Source organism: Notolepis coatsorum (genome assembly GCF_963971535.1).
Source record: "Notolepis coatsorum genome assembly, chromosome: 8".
Classification (NCBI taxonomy): Eukaryota; Metazoa; Chordata; class Actinopteri; order Aulopiformes; family Paralepididae; genus Notolepis; species Notolepis coatsorum.
Genome location: NC_140172.1, coordinates 62,587,088 through 62,608,636, shown reverse-complemented (window position 1 = coordinate 62,608,636; position 21,549 = coordinate 62,587,088). Strand labels below are relative to the sequence as shown.

The 21,549-nt window shown below is 46.5% G+C and overlaps 1 protein-coding gene across 1 annotated transcript in view; it reads right to left on the bottom strand.

Moving 5' to 3' along the window:
* Nucleotides 1–792: 792 nt before the first annotated feature.
* LOC311232957 (gap junction delta-2 protein-like) overlaps nucleotides 793–21,549 on the bottom strand; it is a gene marked incomplete at both ends in the record, with an annotated part of 76,627 nt that continues 55,870 nt past the window's right edge. The window contains one exon of the mRNA XM_084319798.1: nucleotides 793–1,642. Within this exon, the coding sequence (XP_084175924.1) occupies nucleotides 793–1,642 (850 nt within the window). The remainder of the gene's footprint in view (nucleotides 1,643–21,549) is intronic.

Below are 21,549 nucleotides of genomic sequence, written 5' to 3'. Positions count from 1 at the left end.
TTTGAATATTCTATTCTAGAGGTTTCTAAGAGGTCACGATAAAAAGGTGCGTGTCCCTCATTTGGCTTCTCTTCTTAAGTTAACTTGCCCGCAGGTTATGAAGAAACAATTTGAAAAGAAGTTTCCATTCCCATAGCAGCTCGACTCAGCTGGAGCACTCCTTCCCCTGACTCAGTTCAGACACAGGTTACCTTATCCTCTAACACACACACACGCACACACGCACACACACACACACACACGCACACACGCACACACACACACACACACACACACACACACACACACACACATGCGCATGCATGCACGCGCTTAAGCACTTGCATATGCACACATACTTGGAAAATGAAGGGATTATTTTTGACCTCCATCAAAGGCAAAATGATGAAAGGGTTCTTCTCTTCCCGGTACTCCTCGCTCAGAACTATCCTTTAAAGTATTGAACGTCAATAGTTTCTCAATAGGATCCCATCGTCTGTTGTGTTCTCTTTGAAGGCACCTAGTGTCACCTAGGCAAAGCACAACTCTCCTCATTGCTATTATCATCATCATTATCCTTTAAACCTTTGTTACAGCAACATAGTCGCCATTTTAGTGAGGGTCTTTTTGTTTCCCTCTCGAGGAGTCAAAGACAACGTTTCATCATGACTACATAACGTCTGCCGGCTCCTGAACAACATCGCAGCAGTGAGTCTAGAGTTTGCCCGTGTCCGGATTGCGCGCCCTGGACCAGGGAAATACTCTTCTCCAGCGGCCCAGAGCTCCAGGGACTCCTGGGCAGAGGAGCCTCTGTCAGACGTAGGCCGACTCGCTGGACTGGGTCCTGCCCAGGTTTGGGGCCTGAGACAGGTGTGACACATCCTTCTTCCGCACCTCGCAGATGGACTTCCTGCGGGCCTGCACCCCTCGTATGGCCGTCTTGATCTTCCTCCAGCCCAGGTGGTTGAGCTCGGCCAGGTTGAGCAGCACGCAAATGCCACTCACGGCGAACATGAAGACCAGGAACACCGTCTTCTCCGTGGGCCGCGACACGTAGCACTCCACCTCCTTCACACACGGGTAGCGGTCGCACTCGAACATCCCCGGCACATTGAAGCCGTACAGGAAGTACTGGCCGGCGAGGAAGCCGATCTCCAGCGCGTTGCGGAACACCACCTGGATGACGTAGAACCGGGAGATGCCCTCCTGCCGGCGCACCTTGGCGCTCTTGGCCTGCGTGATCCCGCGGGGTCCATTGGGGATCTCCTTGACCTCCATGCAGTCCTGGTCATCCTTGCTGTTGTCGTTCAACAGGATGCCGTTGACGTTGCGGAGCTTGCGGGGGCCGTGGTGACCGCCGTGGCCTTGGCCTGTGCCGCTTTGGTCCATGTACGGGTGCAGGAAGGAGTAGCTGCGGTCGCGCTGCTTCGCCGACTGGTGCACTGAGTAGGTGATGAAGCAAAGGCTGGGCGTGCACACCAGGATGATCTGGAACACCCAGTAGCGGATGTGTGAGATTGGGAAGGCCTTGTCGTAGCAGGCCTGGTTGCAGCCCGGCTGCATGGTGTTACAGATGAACATGATCTGCTCGTCCTCGTACACCTTCTCGCCCACGATGCCAACGATCAGAATTCTGAAGATCACCACCACTGTCAGCAGGATCCTGGAGAGAGAGAGATGGGAGGGAGGGAGGGAGGGAGGGAGGGAGGGAGGGAGGGAGGTGAAGGAAAAAGAAAAACACATCAGTTATTGCGGAAGGATAGTGCACTTTTTTTTTCTAAGAAATGCATGGAAACAAAGCATTAAATGGGAACTTCATGGGAAAACAATGCTGATTTATCATGCCTGTACATCTCACACACAATCCCAAAACTGTGAACAGACAAAACAGCGCAAAATATTTACTTTTTTTTTAGCTAGCGTCAATACACTTGGATTTGTCCTCCGCTGAGGTCGTCTGAGGACACTTTGTGATGCCGCTCATTCAAATGGATACAAGATAGCATTGTGGAGGGATAACGAACGACGGGGAAACAAGGGTTCCTAAGTTGTTTTCCAGTGTTCAGTATATCAGTGTTCGGTATATCAGTGTCAGTATATCAGTGTACAGTATATCAGTATTCAGTATATCAGTGTATAGTATATCAGTGTCAGTATATCAGTGTATAGTATATCAGTGTATAGTATATCAGTGTATAGTATATCAGTGTATAGTATATCAGTGAATAGTATATCAGTGTATAGTATATCAGTGTATAGTATATCAGTGAATAGTATATCAGTGTACACTATATCAGTGTACAGTATATCAGTGTACAGTATATCAGTATTCAGTATATCAGTGTACAGTATATCAGTGTATAGTATATCAGTGTATAGTATATCAGTGAATAGTATATCAGTGTATAGTATATCAGTGTATAGTATATCAGTGAATAGTATATCAGTGTACACTATATCAGTGTACAGTATATCAGTGTACAGTATATCAGTATTCAGTATATCAGTGTACAGTATATCAGTGTACAGTAGTATATCAGTGTATAGTATATCAGTGTACAGTATATCTGTTACAAAGGGTCAGATTAAACCGAATATATATATTTATTGCTTGATATCCCTTGTATAATATTTGTATATCGTTTGATATCCCTTGTATATTATTTGTATATATACACGGAATATCCCTTTACCTGTGTACAAACCAGAGTAATATTCGCTCTCCTATTGGACAGCGACCCCCAGGCGCCAACGACCAAGCCCCCAACGGCAAATTCAAAGGCAACTCCGGGCATGTCGCTACATGCCCAGAGTCTGCGCAGTAATACGAGACAGAACTGAGGTTGGCACTAGATAATTCACCTTACGTATAAATACGGCGCAGGTGTAAACAGCAGTAGTCTTACCAAAACCTTAATGCCTTCACCACGCATACAACGTGCAGTGAAGTGAGCAACCTTGCATCTAAATAGAGCATTGAGAACCGCGTGCGAATAGAATGCTAAAGTGTCAGAGTTTAACGCAGTAACGTTGAGTTCGACTTAGGTCGCTTTCACACAGGGGCTGTTTGGTCCGGACTTTCGGACCAGAATTCGATAGTCCGGTTTTTCGGGTCTGTGTGAATGCGCGTCGAACTCGTCCGCGGACCAAGCAGGCGAACTCTAGTCCGCCTGAAAACGTAGGTCTCGGTTCGGCTTCAGCGGACCAAATGCGAACCAAATATAGGAAGTGATTATTATTACCACTGCTTGCAGCACTCACTGCAAAACAAGCACACTGCATCTAATCTCTCTATCTATCTATCTATCTATCGATCTATCTATATATCTATATATATATCTAACTGTGCATCTTGGGAAGAAGGAAGAAAAACGCGGCTTATTATTATTACCGAGGCGCACGGCATTAATAATGGATCAATATGCCACGTCAATACTATTATTATTATTATTATTATTATTATTATTATTATTATTATTATTATTATTATTATTATTATATTATTATTATTGGTGTAACTGAGGGGTACAATTCCCTGACTGTATTACTAGATATGATACTTACTACCACTACCTTTGTACTTAATATTCGGCCACCCAGTACACGGCATAAATATATTATCATGAACACTCCCACGTAGATGAAACGGATCCAACACAAATGTACGAATTAGAAACAGGTCTTTATTTCCTACACAGCGATGGTGTGTAGAATAAGCACTTAATCACTTAATTACATTTATGAATTGAAATAGTATGCACTTTTATGGCAAGGAGTATTCGTCGGTATATCAATAGATAATGTCCAATCTCTGAAGGCGCAGGTGGTAAATATACGACCTGGAATAGTTAAGGAATAACAGCAATGATACTTTAATGATTATAGGCTGGATACACTAGAGGGGGTTAATCCGGTCGCTTGTAAGCCGACAGGAGTAGGAGGGGGGGGGGGTAGAATCCAGCTGCCTCGTCCGGCCAAGGGTATCCCAGGAGAACCCACTGTAGTGCCGTTCAATGCGCCGGCGATCCTTGGACCACAGATGAAAGCAGGTGGACTCTTTGTGGGCCGGCTCTCTCCGGTCCACGGGGGAGAGATGTGGAGAGACCTCGTCTTGCAGAGCGTCTCCTCACCTTGCTTCCTCTCCAGGGGGGGGGGTTCCAACACACGGTAGTGTCGGGGGTCTTTATCCATAGAATAATCAAAGTATCCAAAGCATAATCCGTGCCTGGGAAGGCGGGCTGTCGTCGGTAGAATAATCCGGTATACAGGTCCACTCGCTCGTCGGCTCTGGGGCTCCTCGGGTGCAGCTTCACATAGGGTCAACCACCCTGGGTAAGCAGCCAGTTCTCTGCCCGAAACGATGGGGTACTGACTACGGTAGTATTCTCACCGCACGAAGCACTATATATTAACAGACTATTATTAGCTTAATAGACTACGTCCAACTCGACGATATAGTGCCAAATATGACTATTCAAATATTAATATACACGATGTCTCAATACCGATGGTAGGCGAACTTGGCCTTACTCCCACACGTGGCATCGCGGGGAGGCTTTACGTCTGTGACTCTATTGGAGGGTAAGAAACTGGACTGAAAAGAAAGTCCTACTTTAGTAGCGCAGTATATATACGCACTATGAACAAATAGTCCCATTAGTGGTGCGGTAGCCAAATTCCTACGCGGAACTAGGACTTGTTCGTACATGTCGAGCGGTACGTTTGAACTGGGTCTGAGGGGTATGGCAGCCTGGCACCAAGGTCTCGACCAATAGTAGAATGGAGACTATTATGGGATGTTCAGTAGGCTAGAATGGATATTCAATGCATATTGTACAAGGAATATACAAGGGATATCAGGGAATATTAGAGAATATACAAATACAATTAAATATATATATATAAATAAATATATATATTCGGTTTAATCTGGCCCTTCACAACAGCCACCCCCTGAATAGGTCCCAGACCTAATCAGTTAAACGGAGACAGATTAATCGCGTTGTCTATTTACACATAAGGGTTTGCTGTAGGGGTCAGTCAACTTCACAAAGTCATAGGGTTGTAGGGTCATGGTCATCATCGATTGTGTCTGGGAGTCGAGGCAGTTCTATGAGCCTTGCCACGGGACGGGTGTAAGTGCGACCCTGGACGAGCACTTCAGCTGCTCGGACCTTGCCGTCGGCACCGGTGATCACTTTGCTTACGCGGCCGGCCGGCCACATAGCTCTGGGCAGTGATTGATCAATAATCATGACGACTGTTCCTTCTGTCAAATTGTCTCTCTCCTTTACCCACTTCTGGCGGGTCTGTAGAGACGGTAGGTAGTGCAGTAGGAAACTGTTCCAAAACTTGTCGGCTAATACTTGGCTGTACCTCCACATTCGTCGGCCGTTCGCTTCTTCAGGCCGGTACATTGTCTGGGGTAATGTGGGATCTAGCCGCCCCATCAGGAGTGTGTTGGGGGTAACTGGGTCGATATCCGCCACATCACTGGAGACATATCCGAGGGGCTTCGAGTTAAGTACTCCCTCAATCTCCGTGAGGACTGTCATTAGGACTTCTTCCGCCACAGTCTGGGCCCCAAGTACTGCGTACAGGGCTGTCTTTATGGAGCGCACTTCTCGTTCCCAAGTGCCACCGAAGTGGGGTGCGTTTGGGGGGTTGAATTGGAAATCAACCTGTGCTGGAGCGAGGTGGGTCTTAAGTTCTGGGCCCATAGCTTGGAAGCTCTCTCTCAGCTCTCTTTCGCCGCCTTTAAAGTTTGTCCCATGATCGGACAATAGGGTAGACGGTCTTCCTTTCCGTGATATGAATCTACGGAAGGCCATAAGGAATGAGTCTGTGCTCATGGTCGGGAGAAGCTCGATGTGTATCGCTCTGGTGGTCATGCATTTGAATACAATACCCCACCGCTTCTCGGTTCCTCTTCCTTTCTTTATGTGCAGCGGGCCAAAGCAGTCCATACCCGTTGAGTGGAATGGCTTGTCACCGATTCGGAGGCGACATGGAGGAAGGTCAGCCATCCTTGGTATGCTGGGCTGCGCGCGCCACTTGCGGCAGTCTAGACATGTTCGTTGGAAGCGTCGTACCGCCTCTCTTCCTTGTAGGATCCAGTAACGACGTCTGATTTCCGCGAAGACTCTTTCTGCTCCTGCGTGATGTACATCCTCATCGTATTTCTTTATAATCAGCTCTGTGACCTTGTGTCGGCTGTTCAATATGATCGGGTATTTAATGTCATCCGGTAGATTGGGGGCTCTGCGTAGGCGACCACCCACTCTGATGAGGGTGTGAGCGTCGCTCTCGGGGGCCAGATGAATTAATCTGCTGTCGGATGGGACGGGCTTTCCTCCCTGTAGACAGGCCAATTCATCGGGGAACGAGTCTCTCTGGGCTCGCTGCAGTAGAAGCAATTCTGCTTCCTCGTAGTTAGCTGCTGACATATCAGCGGGGGACTTGCACTCCGGGTGGTACCGCAGGAATGTTCTTTGTTGTGCACTCTCTATGGACGTGCAATCGTTTATGTTAGGGTCGGTGGAGGCTACGGTGCTCAATCCACAGAACACAGACTTCTTAATTTCCACCTCCTCTGGACTGGCTTCCCTCGGGATAGGCATGGGCCACTGTCCTTCCGGGAGTCTTAGGAATGCGGGGCCGTCACTGTAGACATTGCGACGGGTGAGGTCATCCAGGGGCATCCCCCGGGTGATGACGTCAGCTGGGTTCTGTTTTGTATCAACGTAGCGCCACTCTGTTTCTCCGGTTAACTCTTCGGTTAAGTCTTGAATCTCGGTGACTCTGACTCCCACGAAGACTTTGTACTTGCATGAGTCCGATTTGATCCAGGCGAGTACCGTCGTGGAATCTGACCACAGGATTGTTCTAGACACCGGTATGGTGAGCTCACGTTGGATGAGCGTGGCTAGGTGCGCTCCGGCTAGGGCTGCGCAGAGCTCTAGACGTGGGATAGACTGTTGCTTGCGTGGGGCTACTCTCGAGCGGGCGAGGACAAATGCTGTGTAGATCTCTCCCCCTTGGTCTTGGGCCCGCAAGTAGGCTACTGATCCGTATGCGACCTCTGAGGCGTCACTGAAGACGTGTAAGTCCATTTTACATGTCTCTGGCCTCACCGTGGGTGGGAAGTAGCTTCGGCGCATATTAACGCCTGGGAGTGAGTGGAGCTCCATCTCCCATTCTCTCCAGGTGGATGCAAGGTGTGCGGGAATGGGGTCGTCCCAGCCCTGGTCCTTGTCCCACAATGCTCGTACAATCATTTTTGCCCTGGTGGTGTACGGTAGAATACATCCTAGCGGGTCATATTGTCGGGCGAGTGTTGTGTACACACTCCGTCTGGTGGTCGGCGCCGCCGCCGGCCTTCCCTGCTCCGTAGTCAGGGGCTTGTGTCTGTAGTGAAGCGAATCTGTTTTGAATCGCCACACCAATCCCAGGGTCATCTCCTGGGCTTCTCCCGGGATTGTAGCCATCCAGGTCTCGCTGCTGGCTGCCTTGTCCTCGGAGGAGAGGCTGCGCAGTACTTGCGGATCGCTGCTGGCCCACTGCCTGAGATCAAAGCCGCCTTTGATCAATGAGGCGCGGAGTTTAATCAGGAGAGCCTCGGCTTCTTCCTGGGTTGAAAGGCTTTGTAGACAGTTGTCTACGTAGAAGCTGTTCTTTACGCTGTGTCGGACCTCTTCGTCCGCTGCTGGGTCCTCTGCTACATGTTTCTGTAGTGCAAATGTAGCACAGCAGGGGCTGCACGTCGTTCCGAAGGGGAGGACTTCCCATTGGTAGATGGCTGGGTGCTCATCTCCTGGCTTCTCTCTCCATAGGAACCGTAACAGGGGCTTGTCCGCCTCTACTAATCTCACCTGCAGGAACATTCCTTTAATGTCCCCGCTGATGGCCACCTTTTCCTGGCGGAAGCGGAGTAGAACGCCGAGTAGGGAGGGGCCGAGTGTGGGACCGGGCAGTAACTCTTTATTCAGATTTTGGGATCCGATCTGGTAGCTGCAGTTAAATACTATGCGGTCTTTACCGTTGTGATGGACCTTGTGGTGGGGCACGTACCACGATTCAGTGGTCTGGTCAGCCTCTTTAATGTCCATCTTTGTGACGTGTCCCGCTGTGATGAGCTTCTCAATCTCAGCGCGGTATACACTCTCTTGGGAGGGGTTCTTGGCTAAGCGCCGCTCCGTGTTCAGCAGGTACCGTTCTATGGCGTCTGTCTTGGCGTGGAAAGTAGGCATTCCTTCTCGCCGCAGGAGTGGCGTGGCGTATCTCAACACGCCGTTGACCGGGACTCTCTTGGTCCCTGTCTCGAGGAGGTGAATGGCGTAAATGTCATCTTTAGAGCGAATATCTTTCTTTCCATTCTTAAAGGGCATTTGTTCCAAGCTCCATAGCCGCTCTACGTGTTGCAGGAGTGCGGTTTCTCCCTCTATGACTCGGGAGTGGAGACATCTAGTGGCTGTACTTCGGTTGAGAGATTTGGCGAGCGGGCCTTGGAGAGTCCATCCCAAACGGGTCTCGACTGCTGCAGGACAGCCTCGGGGTCCGGTATGAACCCGGTCTATCGGGACAATGAGGTCTGCATGGTCGGAGCCTATCAACAGGGTCGGCATAGCATTGTCTATGAGCGGGATCGGTAACTTGCGCAGATGTGCATATTTCTCCATCAGCTTGGCGACGGGGTATGTGTACCGCGACAGTCCTATTTCTTGGCTGGTGAAAGCGTCTGCAATCTGGTACCGTCGCTCAGGCTGGCCGCTTGCTGCGATAGAGAATGAGACATTCTCGCCCTTTATCGTCTTCAAATCTCGTCTTATTGTCCGAATTGTCATTTGGGTTTCGCTTCCCCGCAGCCCTAGCTGGGCCGCAGCGGAGGCGAGCAGCAGGGTCTTCTCTGACCCGTCATCGAGGACGGCGTAAGTGTCCAGGACTTTATTCTGGTAGCTTAGTGTCACACGCACTACTTTTAGGAGTACTCGGGCTCCACTGCTGCTGGCGGGATCGATGTACATGACGCTCGCTTTGCGGCTGGATGGTGCAGGTGAAGGGCGCCGTCTGTTACTGTCGTGAAGTATGTCCAGATGGGCTCCATCGCACTTGGTGCACCTTTTCTTTAAGCGGCATTCGGCTGCCATGTGTGAGCGCGCACAGCGAAAACAGCGCTTGTTGGACTTTATCCATTGACCTGCTTCCTCCGCGTTCAGCTTGGGGAAGGAGTCACATTGCGCTAGCCAGTGTTCTTTCTCACAGTAGGGGCACACTATCTTCCACTTCTCCGTTCTGGAGGGGGTACTGTGGCTCCTGCTGCTCGGTACTGACTCCGATTGGTGCATCACAGTCACCGATCTTCTTCCATCATTTAGTCGTCTGGTTCCTTCTCTGGAGCCAGGGGTGCTCCGTCCGAATGTATCTAGCCGTAGGCTGCTGACTTCTCTCGCCAGGAAGTCTGCTAGATCGAGGAGGTTCGGTTCGGGGCCATTCGGGTCTCTGTGGTCCCTCTGCCGCCTAAAGCGCTCCTGACGAGCGGGCGGCAGCTTCTCCAGGATCCTTTCCACATTTGAGTTGGCGTAAAGTTCATACTTCCCCTTCTCTCTTTGCGCTCCCAACATCCCTACCAGGGACTGCACTCTGATGGACAGGTCGTCCAGTGCTCGATTGTCTATTGCTGGGGGTAAGCGGTCGATGTGTCGGATCTCCTGGATCACGTAATCCCATATGCGCCCATACCTCTGGTCCAATGCTACCAGCGCTGCTGTGTATGGGGTGGTGGAAGTCGCGTAGGCGAGCGCTATATTATGTGCGCGGGGCACCTTTAAGTGCTGCAGTAGGATGGCGTATTTGTGGCGTTCATCCAATACATCCACCAACATGGTCTCCAGACACATGCAGAGTTCTGTATACTGGGCCCGGTTCTCTTGGGTGAAGTCGGGTACCATAGGCGTGCCAATGTATGACGCTGACTGTGGATACATCGGCGAGCGTTGGGGGAGAGGCCTCCTAGGCGGGTCTCCTCCCGCTCCTTGGTATGGGCTGGTACCGGCAGTGTACCATGGCCCGCTTGTCCAGGTGCTGTTCCTCGGTGCGGGTCGTGCATCGTGCTCACCCGTGTATAGAGTCGGGGGTCTGTAGCGCAGCTCCGCGGGAGTATAGCCTGGGCTGTACCGGACCTCCTGGTCCGGTAGAGTACTGTGCTGTCTTCGGGCGCGGTTCTCCTCCTCTTCCTCTTCGTCTTCAGTTAGGTCATCCAGTGCTTGTAGTCTCTGGTTTAGCCTCTCCACAGGATATGCTGCTCCTTCCCGGTTGCTAGGTCTCGCTTGGACCGGTGGGGGGAGGTGGTCTGTGGGGGGTATAGACCTCGTCTGTTGGTCAAGTTCAGGGTTGTTTACTCGGCTAGGGGATGCCGCCCTGGAGGTGTGTCTAGACGAGTTCCTGGAGCCTCTGGCGGAGGGAGAGGGTGTTGTCCGTCTGATCAGCTGTTCTATTAGTTGCGACTGCTGTCTGTCGCGCGCTGCGTCCCGTTGAGCACCGGCTCGTTCTCGGGCCACATTCTCTTCCATCTGAATGCGTCTTATTTCTAGACGTATCTGCTCGTGTTCGCTTCGCTGCTGGATCTGCAGTCGGTCGCGTTCAGCAGCGGCGTTCAGGCTGATGAGGAAGGCCTGCTGTAGGGTCCTCTCTGCCTCGCTGGGAGAAGGCGGTTGTATAGGGGAGCCTTCCCTCGGGGTACTCCTTGCGGAGCCTTGGAGCTCTATCTCCACGGTGCTCTCCCCGTCTTCTTCCGTGCCGAGTTCTCTCTCGGTAGCGTTGTATTCCTCCCGGGACTCATCGGGGACTACTTCTTCAGTACTGGCGGGGTGTGAAGTCATGTCTGGTTCCCACTGGTCCCCACCGTGAACTTGGTCAGTTACATTAGAGCCCGTAGGGGCCTCTATGGTCGGGGTAGTCTGGGCGTTGGGGTTAGACATACTTTTACTTTCTAGTTTTACCGCGTTTACTGTTAGTAGAAGACTAGGTTGTTGACTGACAGCGTAAGCCTCTAAGTACTGAGGGAGCCGTCGTTCGCGCTGCGGGCGTTGGTTAGGAGGATCGTTTCGTGGAGTGTTCATCATAGGCCATTTCAATATTAATAACACTATATTAATATTACACTAATTACCCTCCGGCTCGAAGGACCAATTGTAACTGAGGGGTACAATTCCCTGACTGTATTACTAGATATGATACTTACTACCACTACCTTTGTACTTAATATTCTGCCACCCAGTACACGGCATAAATATATTATCATGAACACTCCCACGTAGATGAAACGGATCCAACACAAATGTACGAATTAGAAACAGGTCTTTATTTCCTACACAGCGATGGTGTGTAGAATAAGCACTTAATCACTTAATTACATTTATGAATTGAAATAGTATGCACTTTTATGGCAAGGAGTATTCGTCGGTATATCAATAGATAATGTCCAATCTCTGAAGGCGCAGGTGGTAAATATACGACCTGGAATAGTTAAGGAATAACAGCAATGATACTTTAATGATTATAGGCTGGATACACTAGAGGGGGTTAATCCGGTCGCTTGTAAGCCGACAGGAGTAGGAGGGGGGGGGGGGTAGAATCCAGCTGCCTCGTCCGGCCAAGGGTATCCCAGGAGAACCCACTGTAGTGCCGTTCAATGCGCCGGCGATCCTTGGACCACAGATGAAAGCAGGTGGACTCTTTGTGGGCCGGCTCTCTCCGGTCCACGGGGGAGAGATGTGGAGAGACCTCGTCTTGCAGAGCGTCTCCTCACCTTGCTTCCTCTCCAGGGGGGGGGGTTCCAACACACGGTAGTGTCGGGGGTCTTTATCCATAGAATAATCAAAGTATCCAAAGCATAATCCGTGCCTGGGAAGGCGGGCTGTCGTCGGTAGAATAATCCGGTATACAGGTCCACTCGCTCGTCGGCTCTGGGGCTCCTCGGGTGCAGCTTCACATAGGGTCAACCACCCTGGGTAAGCAGCCAGTTCTCTGCCCGAAACGATGGGGTACTGACTACGGTAGTATTCTCACCGCACGAAGCACTATATATTAACAGACTATTATTAGCTTAATAGACTACGTCCAACTCGACGATATAGTGCCAAATATGACTATTCAAATATTAATATACACGATGTCTCAATACCGATGGTAGGCGAACTTGGCCTTACTCCCACACGTGGCATCGCGGGGAGGCTTTACGTCTGTGACTCTATTGGAGGGTAAGAAACTGGACTGAAAAGAAAGTCCTACTTTAGTAGCGCAGTATATATACGCACTATGAACAAATAGTCCCATTAGTGGTGCGGTAGCCAAATTCCTACGCGGAACTAGGACTTGTTCGTACATGTCGAGTGGTACGTTTGAACTGGGTCTGAGGGGTATGGCAGCCTGGCACCAAGGTCTCGACCAATAGTAGAATGGAGACTATTATGGGATGTTCAGTAGGCTAGAATGGATATTCAATGCATATTGTACAAGGAATATACAAGGGATATCAGGGAATATTAGAGAATATACAAATACAATTAAATATATATATATAAATAAATATATATATTCGGTTTAATCTGGCCCTTCACAACAATTGGTCTACAAGTTGTTTAGCGAGAGGATGGTGGTAATGTGCTTCAATAGAACAATGGATCAATGCCATGTCAAAACTCGCTCCGCTGATCTGTCGTCAATGCTATTCGAGCATCTTGGATTACAACTGCTGCTTTGTCTGCTGATCAAGGGAGTACATGCACCGGCTCCTGTATCTGGAGCCTCGTTATTCCTCGTTGACCCAGACTTTGTACCCGAACATTCCTCTACCCCTGCCGGCCTTACACCCCGGAGGGAACCCCCCAGTGTCTCCAGCCGGTACTAGTGTGCCCTATGTAATTGCTATACCACAGGTGGCGTCAGCTTAGACCCATCCTAGTATTCATACTATTCTCATTGACTTATGCTCTTGACTGACTTTACATGTGTTCTTCGCCATACAAGCGCGAGCCTAATTCTCAATCTGTAACCTAACGTTGCTTAATAATAATAAATACCCTCCAAATAGAACTTTATGTGTCAATGCCGTATTCTTGTGTGGGTGTTCACCATATATATTCATGTACTGTATGGCCAGTAATTAAAGTACATAACTAGTAGTGGTTTAATATATCACAATCTTTAATACAGTCAGGGTATTGTAACCCCTCAGTTACAATATCAGTGTATAGTATATCAGTGAATAGTATATCAGTGTATAGTATATCAGTGTACAGTATATCAGTGTACAGTATATCAGTGTATAGTATATCAGCGGCACGGTGGTGTAGTGGTTAACACTGTCGCCTCACAGCAAGAAGGTCCAGGGTTCGATTCCCGCTAGGGGACCAGGTTTCCATGATGCCAGGTACCCAGGTGGGGTATCTCCCAGGCCTTTCTGTGTGGAGTTTGCATGTTCTCCCCGTGCTCGCAAGGGTTTCCCCCCGATAAGATAAACCCAATGGAAAAACATGCACAACAACAGATCGCTAACGCTGTGGCGTCCTTGACGAAGAGGGGCAGGAGCACATGGATTGGTCCCCTGGCGCGGCCCTCGCCGACGCCTGTCTGCTCCCGGCTGTCCTTGGGGGTTAGGGCGACGGGATGGGTTAATCGCAGAGACGAATCGCATCGGCAATCCTACAAGAGACAATGCATGCGTGTGTGTTCCGGTGTGTGTGTGCTAACCGTGTGTGCTAATCGCTAAACGTTGAGGATAATTGCATGCCAATTAAAGACCTCTGAACAGGTCCTGCATTATTATTATTATTATTATCAGTGTACAGTATATCAGCACATTGTTTTATTAAATAAAACATCACAACCAAATATCTAAAGAACTGCAGACTATGGTGGATAGACTATGGCAGATTCAGCCACACAGAAAAGGTTCATTATGGGTGAAAGATTTACCTGCACCGTAGCGTATACAAAAGGAAGACAAATCTCTCAATCTCAGTTTAATGTGGTCCAGCCAGTATGTGAATGTCAGCTTTTTTTGTTGTTGTTGTAAGACTATTGGTCTTTGTGACAATAATGGACACACTGCTGCATTCAGCTCATTCATTTCAAATCAATGGAGCCAAAAACCTCTCTGGCGGAGGACATAATTACCAGATGTGTACACCATACACATGCACACACATGCACGCACACACATGCACACACACAGGCACACACACAGGCACACACACACACACACACACACACACACACACACACACACACACACACACACACACACACACACACACACACACACACACACACACACACACACACACACACACACACACACACACACACACACACACACACACACACACACACACACACACACACAGGCACACACAGAAAGAACAAAAGACCAGGTGTGTGTGTGTCATCAGGAGATAGAGGTGATTAACTCCTTTACACTGTTGCACTGTTGTATGATGTCATCAGTGCCATTCACACGGAGAGAGAGAGAGGGAGAGAGAGAGGGAGAGAGGGAGAGAGAGAGAGAGAGGGAGAGAGAGAGAGGGAGAGAGAGAGAGCGAGAGAGAGAGAGAGGGAGAGAGAGCGAGAGAGAGAGAGAGAGAGAGAGAGAGAGAGAGAGAGAGAGAGAGAGAGAGAGAGAGAGAGAGAGAGAGAGAAATGCAGTCCATTTAGCATTTTGTAATCCATTACCAATTATAATCTGGAGTACAATCCACTTGATCGCCCGAACTCCAAAAGGTAATCTCATTACTTTTAAGAATTGAAATTTTATCATTTATTTTAGGGGATTACTTTGCCTCTGGGTTCCCAAAGACTATATTTTTCCACCTCTGGTCATATGACAATCTGTTTATCCCCCTGCCCACATGCACATCGTGTGGACAATGATTTTCTTTCAAAAACCTCATCATTAAAGCAGCTACTACAGTAGGAACCGTCACTTTGGGTTGACTTTAGCGGCCCCTCTGGTCAAAGGCGGTAGTGTTTCCTGGAACAAGGGGTTCATTTCCCATGAGCACCCCCACCTTTGATTGATTGATTGAAAAGTTTATTAACAGATTGCAGAATGGGTACAGTACAGTACAGCTCAATACATACAATTGTTAAGAGGATGCAGACCTGAGAAAGACTTTCGTCTTGTTTCCATCAGGGTCCCCCATTTTCAATTCATCACAGACCACTTCCGGTATTTTCAGCTCATGGGAGAGCGGGGGGGGGGGGGGAGAACATCTATGAATGTTGATGAGAGCCTTGACGTAAGTGGTTGTACGTGGGGGTGCTGGAGACATGATCCAATATACTTTCTTATACGCCTGATTCTCCTGAACATGGAGAGACCAATCCCAAGTCGATCGGCACTATATATCTATAGTCACTTTTCCGCACCTACTTCCCAACCCTGGGAAATCTGTGCATGCTTTTTTAAACACAGCTGTTTGCAGGATGCATGTGTAAGATTTATAACTAATATGCCGCTGGTGAAATGTGTAACATTAAAGTAACATTAAAGTACCGTTCAATCATACATCTAGGTTTCATGTAAGTGTGACCCGCCCACAGAATTGTAGTGCAGTTATAAGTTTGGTGTACTTTCATTTTAAAGGTGCTATAGATAACATTCAGCAACTAGATGTCACACTAGAGCATGTCATTTATCCAATCAGGTGCATTCCATGTGGGGAAATGGGAAGTAGGGAGACACATACAGTGTGTGTGAAATTCCTTTTTTAGGTATAAGCCAATCTAAGTTTGGTCATTTTAAATGCACAGTATGTAATTTTCTGCCACTCAGGATGAAGTGACTGAGAGGGCTGGTAAAACATATTTTTCATTAAATAAAATTAACCATGCAATAGCATCAGAAAGGCTTTAAATATCAACAACACAAGGCTACAGTTTCAAAATCAAAGAATACATTTATTAATCAGAGCCAGTGTTGGAGAAGCCACTCTGACAGCATAGTTTTACAAGCTACCAATTACTTCACACTGGCAGAAGTTGAACTACAGCAAAGCTACCTTCAAGAGAGATAGTTTGGTTAACTAAAGCTACTTAGACAAAGTAGTTCAAACTACTTTGTGAAAAATAATCCACATATCCACAACATTTTCCAAAGAGTTCTCTTGGAAGACTTATCTTGGAACCGACTGAGACAGAATCAATGACAAGTTCACTCTGAGTCCCCAACGTGCTGGTAATATGTCTTAAGTGGCTCAAACGGTCGCACCTGTGACATCTGCTTGGGGAATGACACCATGTCTTAAACGCGAAAGCGCGTCCCCGTTCAGGTCATTTGCATACAAAACAACGCCTCCAGAGCTCCTGAGCTAAGGCAACTGATGACGCAGCCGTGTGAAAATGGAATGGCGGAAGTGCTTTGCGAGTCTTGCGACGCATCAAAATTAGATTAGATTAATGTATTGGCATCATATATAGTACAGCTCGTGGTACACCTGCCGCAGCGCGCACACACACACACACGCGCGCGCGCAGTACTGTATATGAATAAATGAATGAAAACTTTATTTAACAGATTGCAGAATGGGTACAATACAGTACGGCTCAATACACACAATTGTTAAGGGGATGCAGACCAGAGAAAGACGTTTGTCTTGTTTACATAATATATATATATTATGTAAGGGATAATGTATAGCTACCAGGTCATTGTCGCAAAATAATTGACCGACACGGAGTTTAGAATACCGAGGCGCCTCGCAGAGGTGTTCAAAACGTAGTGAAGGTCAATTATTTTGCGACAATGACAGAGTATAGGCTATACATTATCCCGCTTATTACATGGCTAACTTACTAACAATATACCTAATTCATTTTACACCATCAACAAGACGAGATCAAATGCAGACGCAGTTCTGTTCTGTCGCTACGCGCTGTCATCGCCGGCAGCTTCGCCGGCAGCCGGCAGGTGTGTCTGATTGCACTGATGCAGTGTGTGTCAGTGGGCTTGATTGCTTCAGCTGCGAACAGCGGTCATTATTGCTCGGCAGAGGTCCGTTATCGAGTAATAACGGACCTCTGCCGAGCGCTATTGACCAATCACAATCAAGCATTTCGGCGAATGTTAAAACGCCATGTAATAAATATATATATATATATATAGCCTACGGCGTAATGAATGAATGCAGTATAGGCTCACTATTCCATTAATGACTTGTTTCATTAGGATCTAGTAGACACCACACACATGCTCTGCCCCACGCACAGCACAGGCACAGTCTGCATACATACAGACTATACCTACACTGTACGTAGGGCAGAGCACACATATACAGCATCCACCAAATCCCAATGAAACAAGTAACCAGAATATATCAAGCCTATACCGTTCACTCATCAGACACGTAGGCCATACTGGCGCACACAAGACTTGTTATGGAATATTAATGCAGTCTATTTCCACCGATTAGCTTAGTTCTTATTTATTTATTTATTTATTTATTTATTTATTTATTTATTTATTTATTTATTTATTTATTTATTTATTTATTTATTTATCTATTTATTTATTTATTTATTTATTTATTTATTTATTTATTTATTTATTTATTTATTTATTTATTTATTTATCCACTGTCATTTCAGTGTTGGTGTATAGGCTATATAGTGTATTTCAATATAAGTTTAATTGATTAATGATATATTCGAAGGAATGCAGGTTTATATCAAACAAAGGTCTGTCCCATTGTATACCATTAAAACAGATATGTAACAAATAAGAAATACAAATTCCACAGAAGGCATTAAATAATAATTATTTTCAATCATTTCACAATAATTGCATAATTGTGTTTGAATATCTGAGTAATTAAAGTAATTATACATTTGTCCAAAATAGCTAGTTCAGATATGGTTAATCCAGCTGCCCTGTGATCAGATGAATCCATATTATTTATTTTTCCGACATCAAATGCGTAATGTCTTATCGTACAAATATTGTCATATTTATTTTAATTATGATTAAGTAATTAATTCCAAGGAGGCCTGTAGCGTTGACATGAAGGAATCACTATGAGAACACAGTCTGTCAAGTTAATAACATTTTCAATTAGTCAATCAATCATAAGTGTGCTCCTCAGCACTCTTAAATCTGCTCTCAGCCTTGGGGAGCTCCAGTAGCTCACCGCGTACCTCGAGCGCTATTTCGGCGCCGGGGACAACCGTGCTCGTCACGGATCTGGGGTTTAGCGAGTTCGAATCCCGGACTGCAGCCGTGCCTTTCCCAGAGTGTCTTCCCCCCCATCTGAACCCCTTCAGCCTGTTTCTGTCGGTCATTCTTGACCAGAGTAAATGCGATAAACGCAAAAAAGAGCCAGCGGAATGGCCAAAGTTTAAAAAAAAAAAATCTGCTCTCAGCCACGCTCAAATCTGATCTCAGGAACATTTGGGGAATCGCGCTACCAGCCCTAATATGTCTTAAATGGGCAGAAATCTGCCTAAGAGGACATTTTTGGTCGTAAATCCGTTTGGGAATGAGACCCAATGGTCTGAACAAAACAATGGGCTTGTCAGCTTAGTTGTCAGAGCAGAATCTCTTACTTATATGACTCTCAACAGTCTCTCAGAGTTCTTTGTTCCTTCCTTTTACCGCTGCTCTGTGAGGAGCAGTGTTGGGGGAATGCATGCCGCTGTCTTGGCTTAGAGTGGATCAGAGGCTGGCATGCAGCCTTGTAACATTTTTGTTTAATATTTATAAAATTGGTAAACCTAAGTCTTTGTGGTCAGAACTACAACCCACCAATACTAGACATGGCTATGTCACCAGACACGCCATGGGTCTTCATTTTATTCTACCTCTACCAAGAACAAATGCACTTAAGAGAACCGTAATGTATAGAGCTGCTGCATACTGGAATTGTATACCTGTGAAGATAATACTGATCAGCACCAAATGTACTTTTAAGAAAAAGTTGAAGGACACTGTTATGAATGGTAAAATACAGTTGAGTTACTGATTTATTTAGTTAGTATTGTTAGTTTAGTTAGTTAGTTTAGTTAGTATTGTATTTGTGGTTGGAGCCTTTGTGTGTGTTTTTTGTGGGATTTTGAAGATGTTGAGAATGTGCTTAGGCTAAGGTGTTTCTTATGTTTTTTGTTACTGTAATGTAATGTACTACTGTAATGTTGTAGGTTGGGTGTTAGGACCCCAGGAAGAATAGTATTTCACACTAATGGGGATCATTTGGGTCTAATGGGGATTTCACAATAATTGGGATCCATAATAATAATAATAAAAAATAGACATATGAGATTATGAGCACTCGAAATCAGCAGGGGGAGACGTGTAGAAACAGCATCTTTCGGCTTGCAGCTCTCTCTCTCTCTCTCTCTCTCTCTCTCTCTCTCTCTCTCTCTCTCTCTCTCTCTCTCTCTCTCTCTCTCTCTCTCTCTCTCTCTCTCTCTCATTGACTGTCCCTTCACCTCCCTGTCTTTTTCCTTCTGTGGATTTGCTACGGTGGGGAAAAAATGAAATTAGGGCAGAAAGTTCTATTTAAAACCATGAAAAGCAAGCCGGTCAAGAAACCAAACGAAGTGACGTGTTCTGTCTGTCTATCAATCTCCTCCGCTCCATTCCAGTGCTGTGGACAGCAGGCTACAACAACAAGGAGTGCTGTCCATGGTTCTGAAACAACAGTAGTGCTATCTCTTCTCCTCTCCTCATTTCTTCTCCTCTCCTCTCCTCTCCTCTCCTCTCATCTCCTCTCCTCTCCTTGTCACAGAGGATTTGGTACAGTACAGTAAATGTACTGTAAATATGTTATAATGCACAAACTGAATGGTGGTTGACCATGGCCATTTTGCCAGGTCAAAACTAACTTTACACTTTACATGTATAAATGTACTGTAAATATGTTCTAAATGCACAAACTGAATTGTTTCTGACGGCTGATTTGCATATACTGTGCATCTGTGAAGTAAAAATAATTTTTTTCACTTCATCTTCAAGGGGTGACAGTGACAAGGAGGTAGAGCAGTCGTCTGGCAGTCGTCTGGTAATCCGGAGGTTCCCGGTTCGATTCCCGCTCCTCCCGGGCAGCATGTCGGTGTGTTCTTGAGCAAGACACTTAACCCCTAATTGCTCCAGATGAGCAGGTTGGCACCTTGCATGGTTGCCTCCGCCGTCGGTGTGTGAATGTGTGAGTGAATGGGTCAAATGTGAGGAACAAATTGTAAAGCGCTTTGGATAAAAGCGCTATATAAAAAAGCAGCCATTTACCATCTTCAAGTTTCAAGTTTGGTTATTATATACAGAAATTACAGAATACTTTATAATGCAATGGTTTTTATAACTTGTGTGTCTTAGATTAGAATATACAGAATACATTATAATGTAATGCAAAAATATCAGAATACTTGTCAGACTGTACCTGTCATGTATGGGACGATTCTACACTGGAACACAGGTAAATGTGCAGAGCAAACACAGCTGAGTATGTGGGTTGCGCCCATGAAGAACTTGCAGAATCTAATTCAAACAGCTAACAGTACAGGAATAACAGACAGCCAATGTGTTATAGCTTATTCGTTTATTTCCCCCCCTCCAATGTTGTTTTTGACAAATGGTACTATATATTTGTGCTCATGACACCTAAGACCTGTAAATATTACCGAACATGATCGAATGCAATAGATATATATAGGTCTATAACGTAATCAATACAAGATACCCCTACCTGATCGATATAATAATTTCACTGCATTCCAAGTGTATCTGTCATAGTGGAATACAGAATAATATGTAATTCAATGCTTTTGTCTGATCTAGACATTTACCAGTCTAAATTAGTTATAAACGTGTTCGATCATTTATCGCCCCCCCCCCCCCCCCCCCCCCCCTCCAATGGTGTTTTTGACAAATGGTACTATATATTTGTGCTCATGACACCTAGGACCTGTAAATATTACTGAACATGATCGAATGCAATAGATATATATAGGCCTATAACGTAATCAATCAAGATATCCCTATATAATAGCTTTACTGCATTTCATAAATGATATTGATAAACAACACTAGGTGGTGTGTTTTACCCTATGAACTGGGAATAATGTGTCTCAAGCGAGCAAAGAACATGATTGCGCATGCTGCACAAAACGCTCCATAACTCTCTTTCTAGGAAATTCGCCTGGATTTCAGTCAATGTTTACAATGTTTAGCTTGGAATTGTGAACGAACGAAGGCATGTAGAAACGAACGTTTTTTTTCATATTGTACAGCAAATAGTGTTTGTCAAATGAGCCGAACCATTTCCCCATAGCTATAATATAGAAATAGCTCCGCAAAGATCATGAAATATCGCGAAATCAGTCCAAAAAGCTGGCATGCTAGACCTAATATGGTCATATCCGGCTGGCTCTGAATGTGTTAAGTGGAAAACAAAATGGTACTTGAACTGAAAGGGAGCTGTCAATCAAGCGTGATCTGACTACGCCCCACAATCTTGAGACATGGTCTGAGCAGCCAGATGAGCTGTTTTTGTGTCTGGTAATGAATACTGTCAATCGCAATCA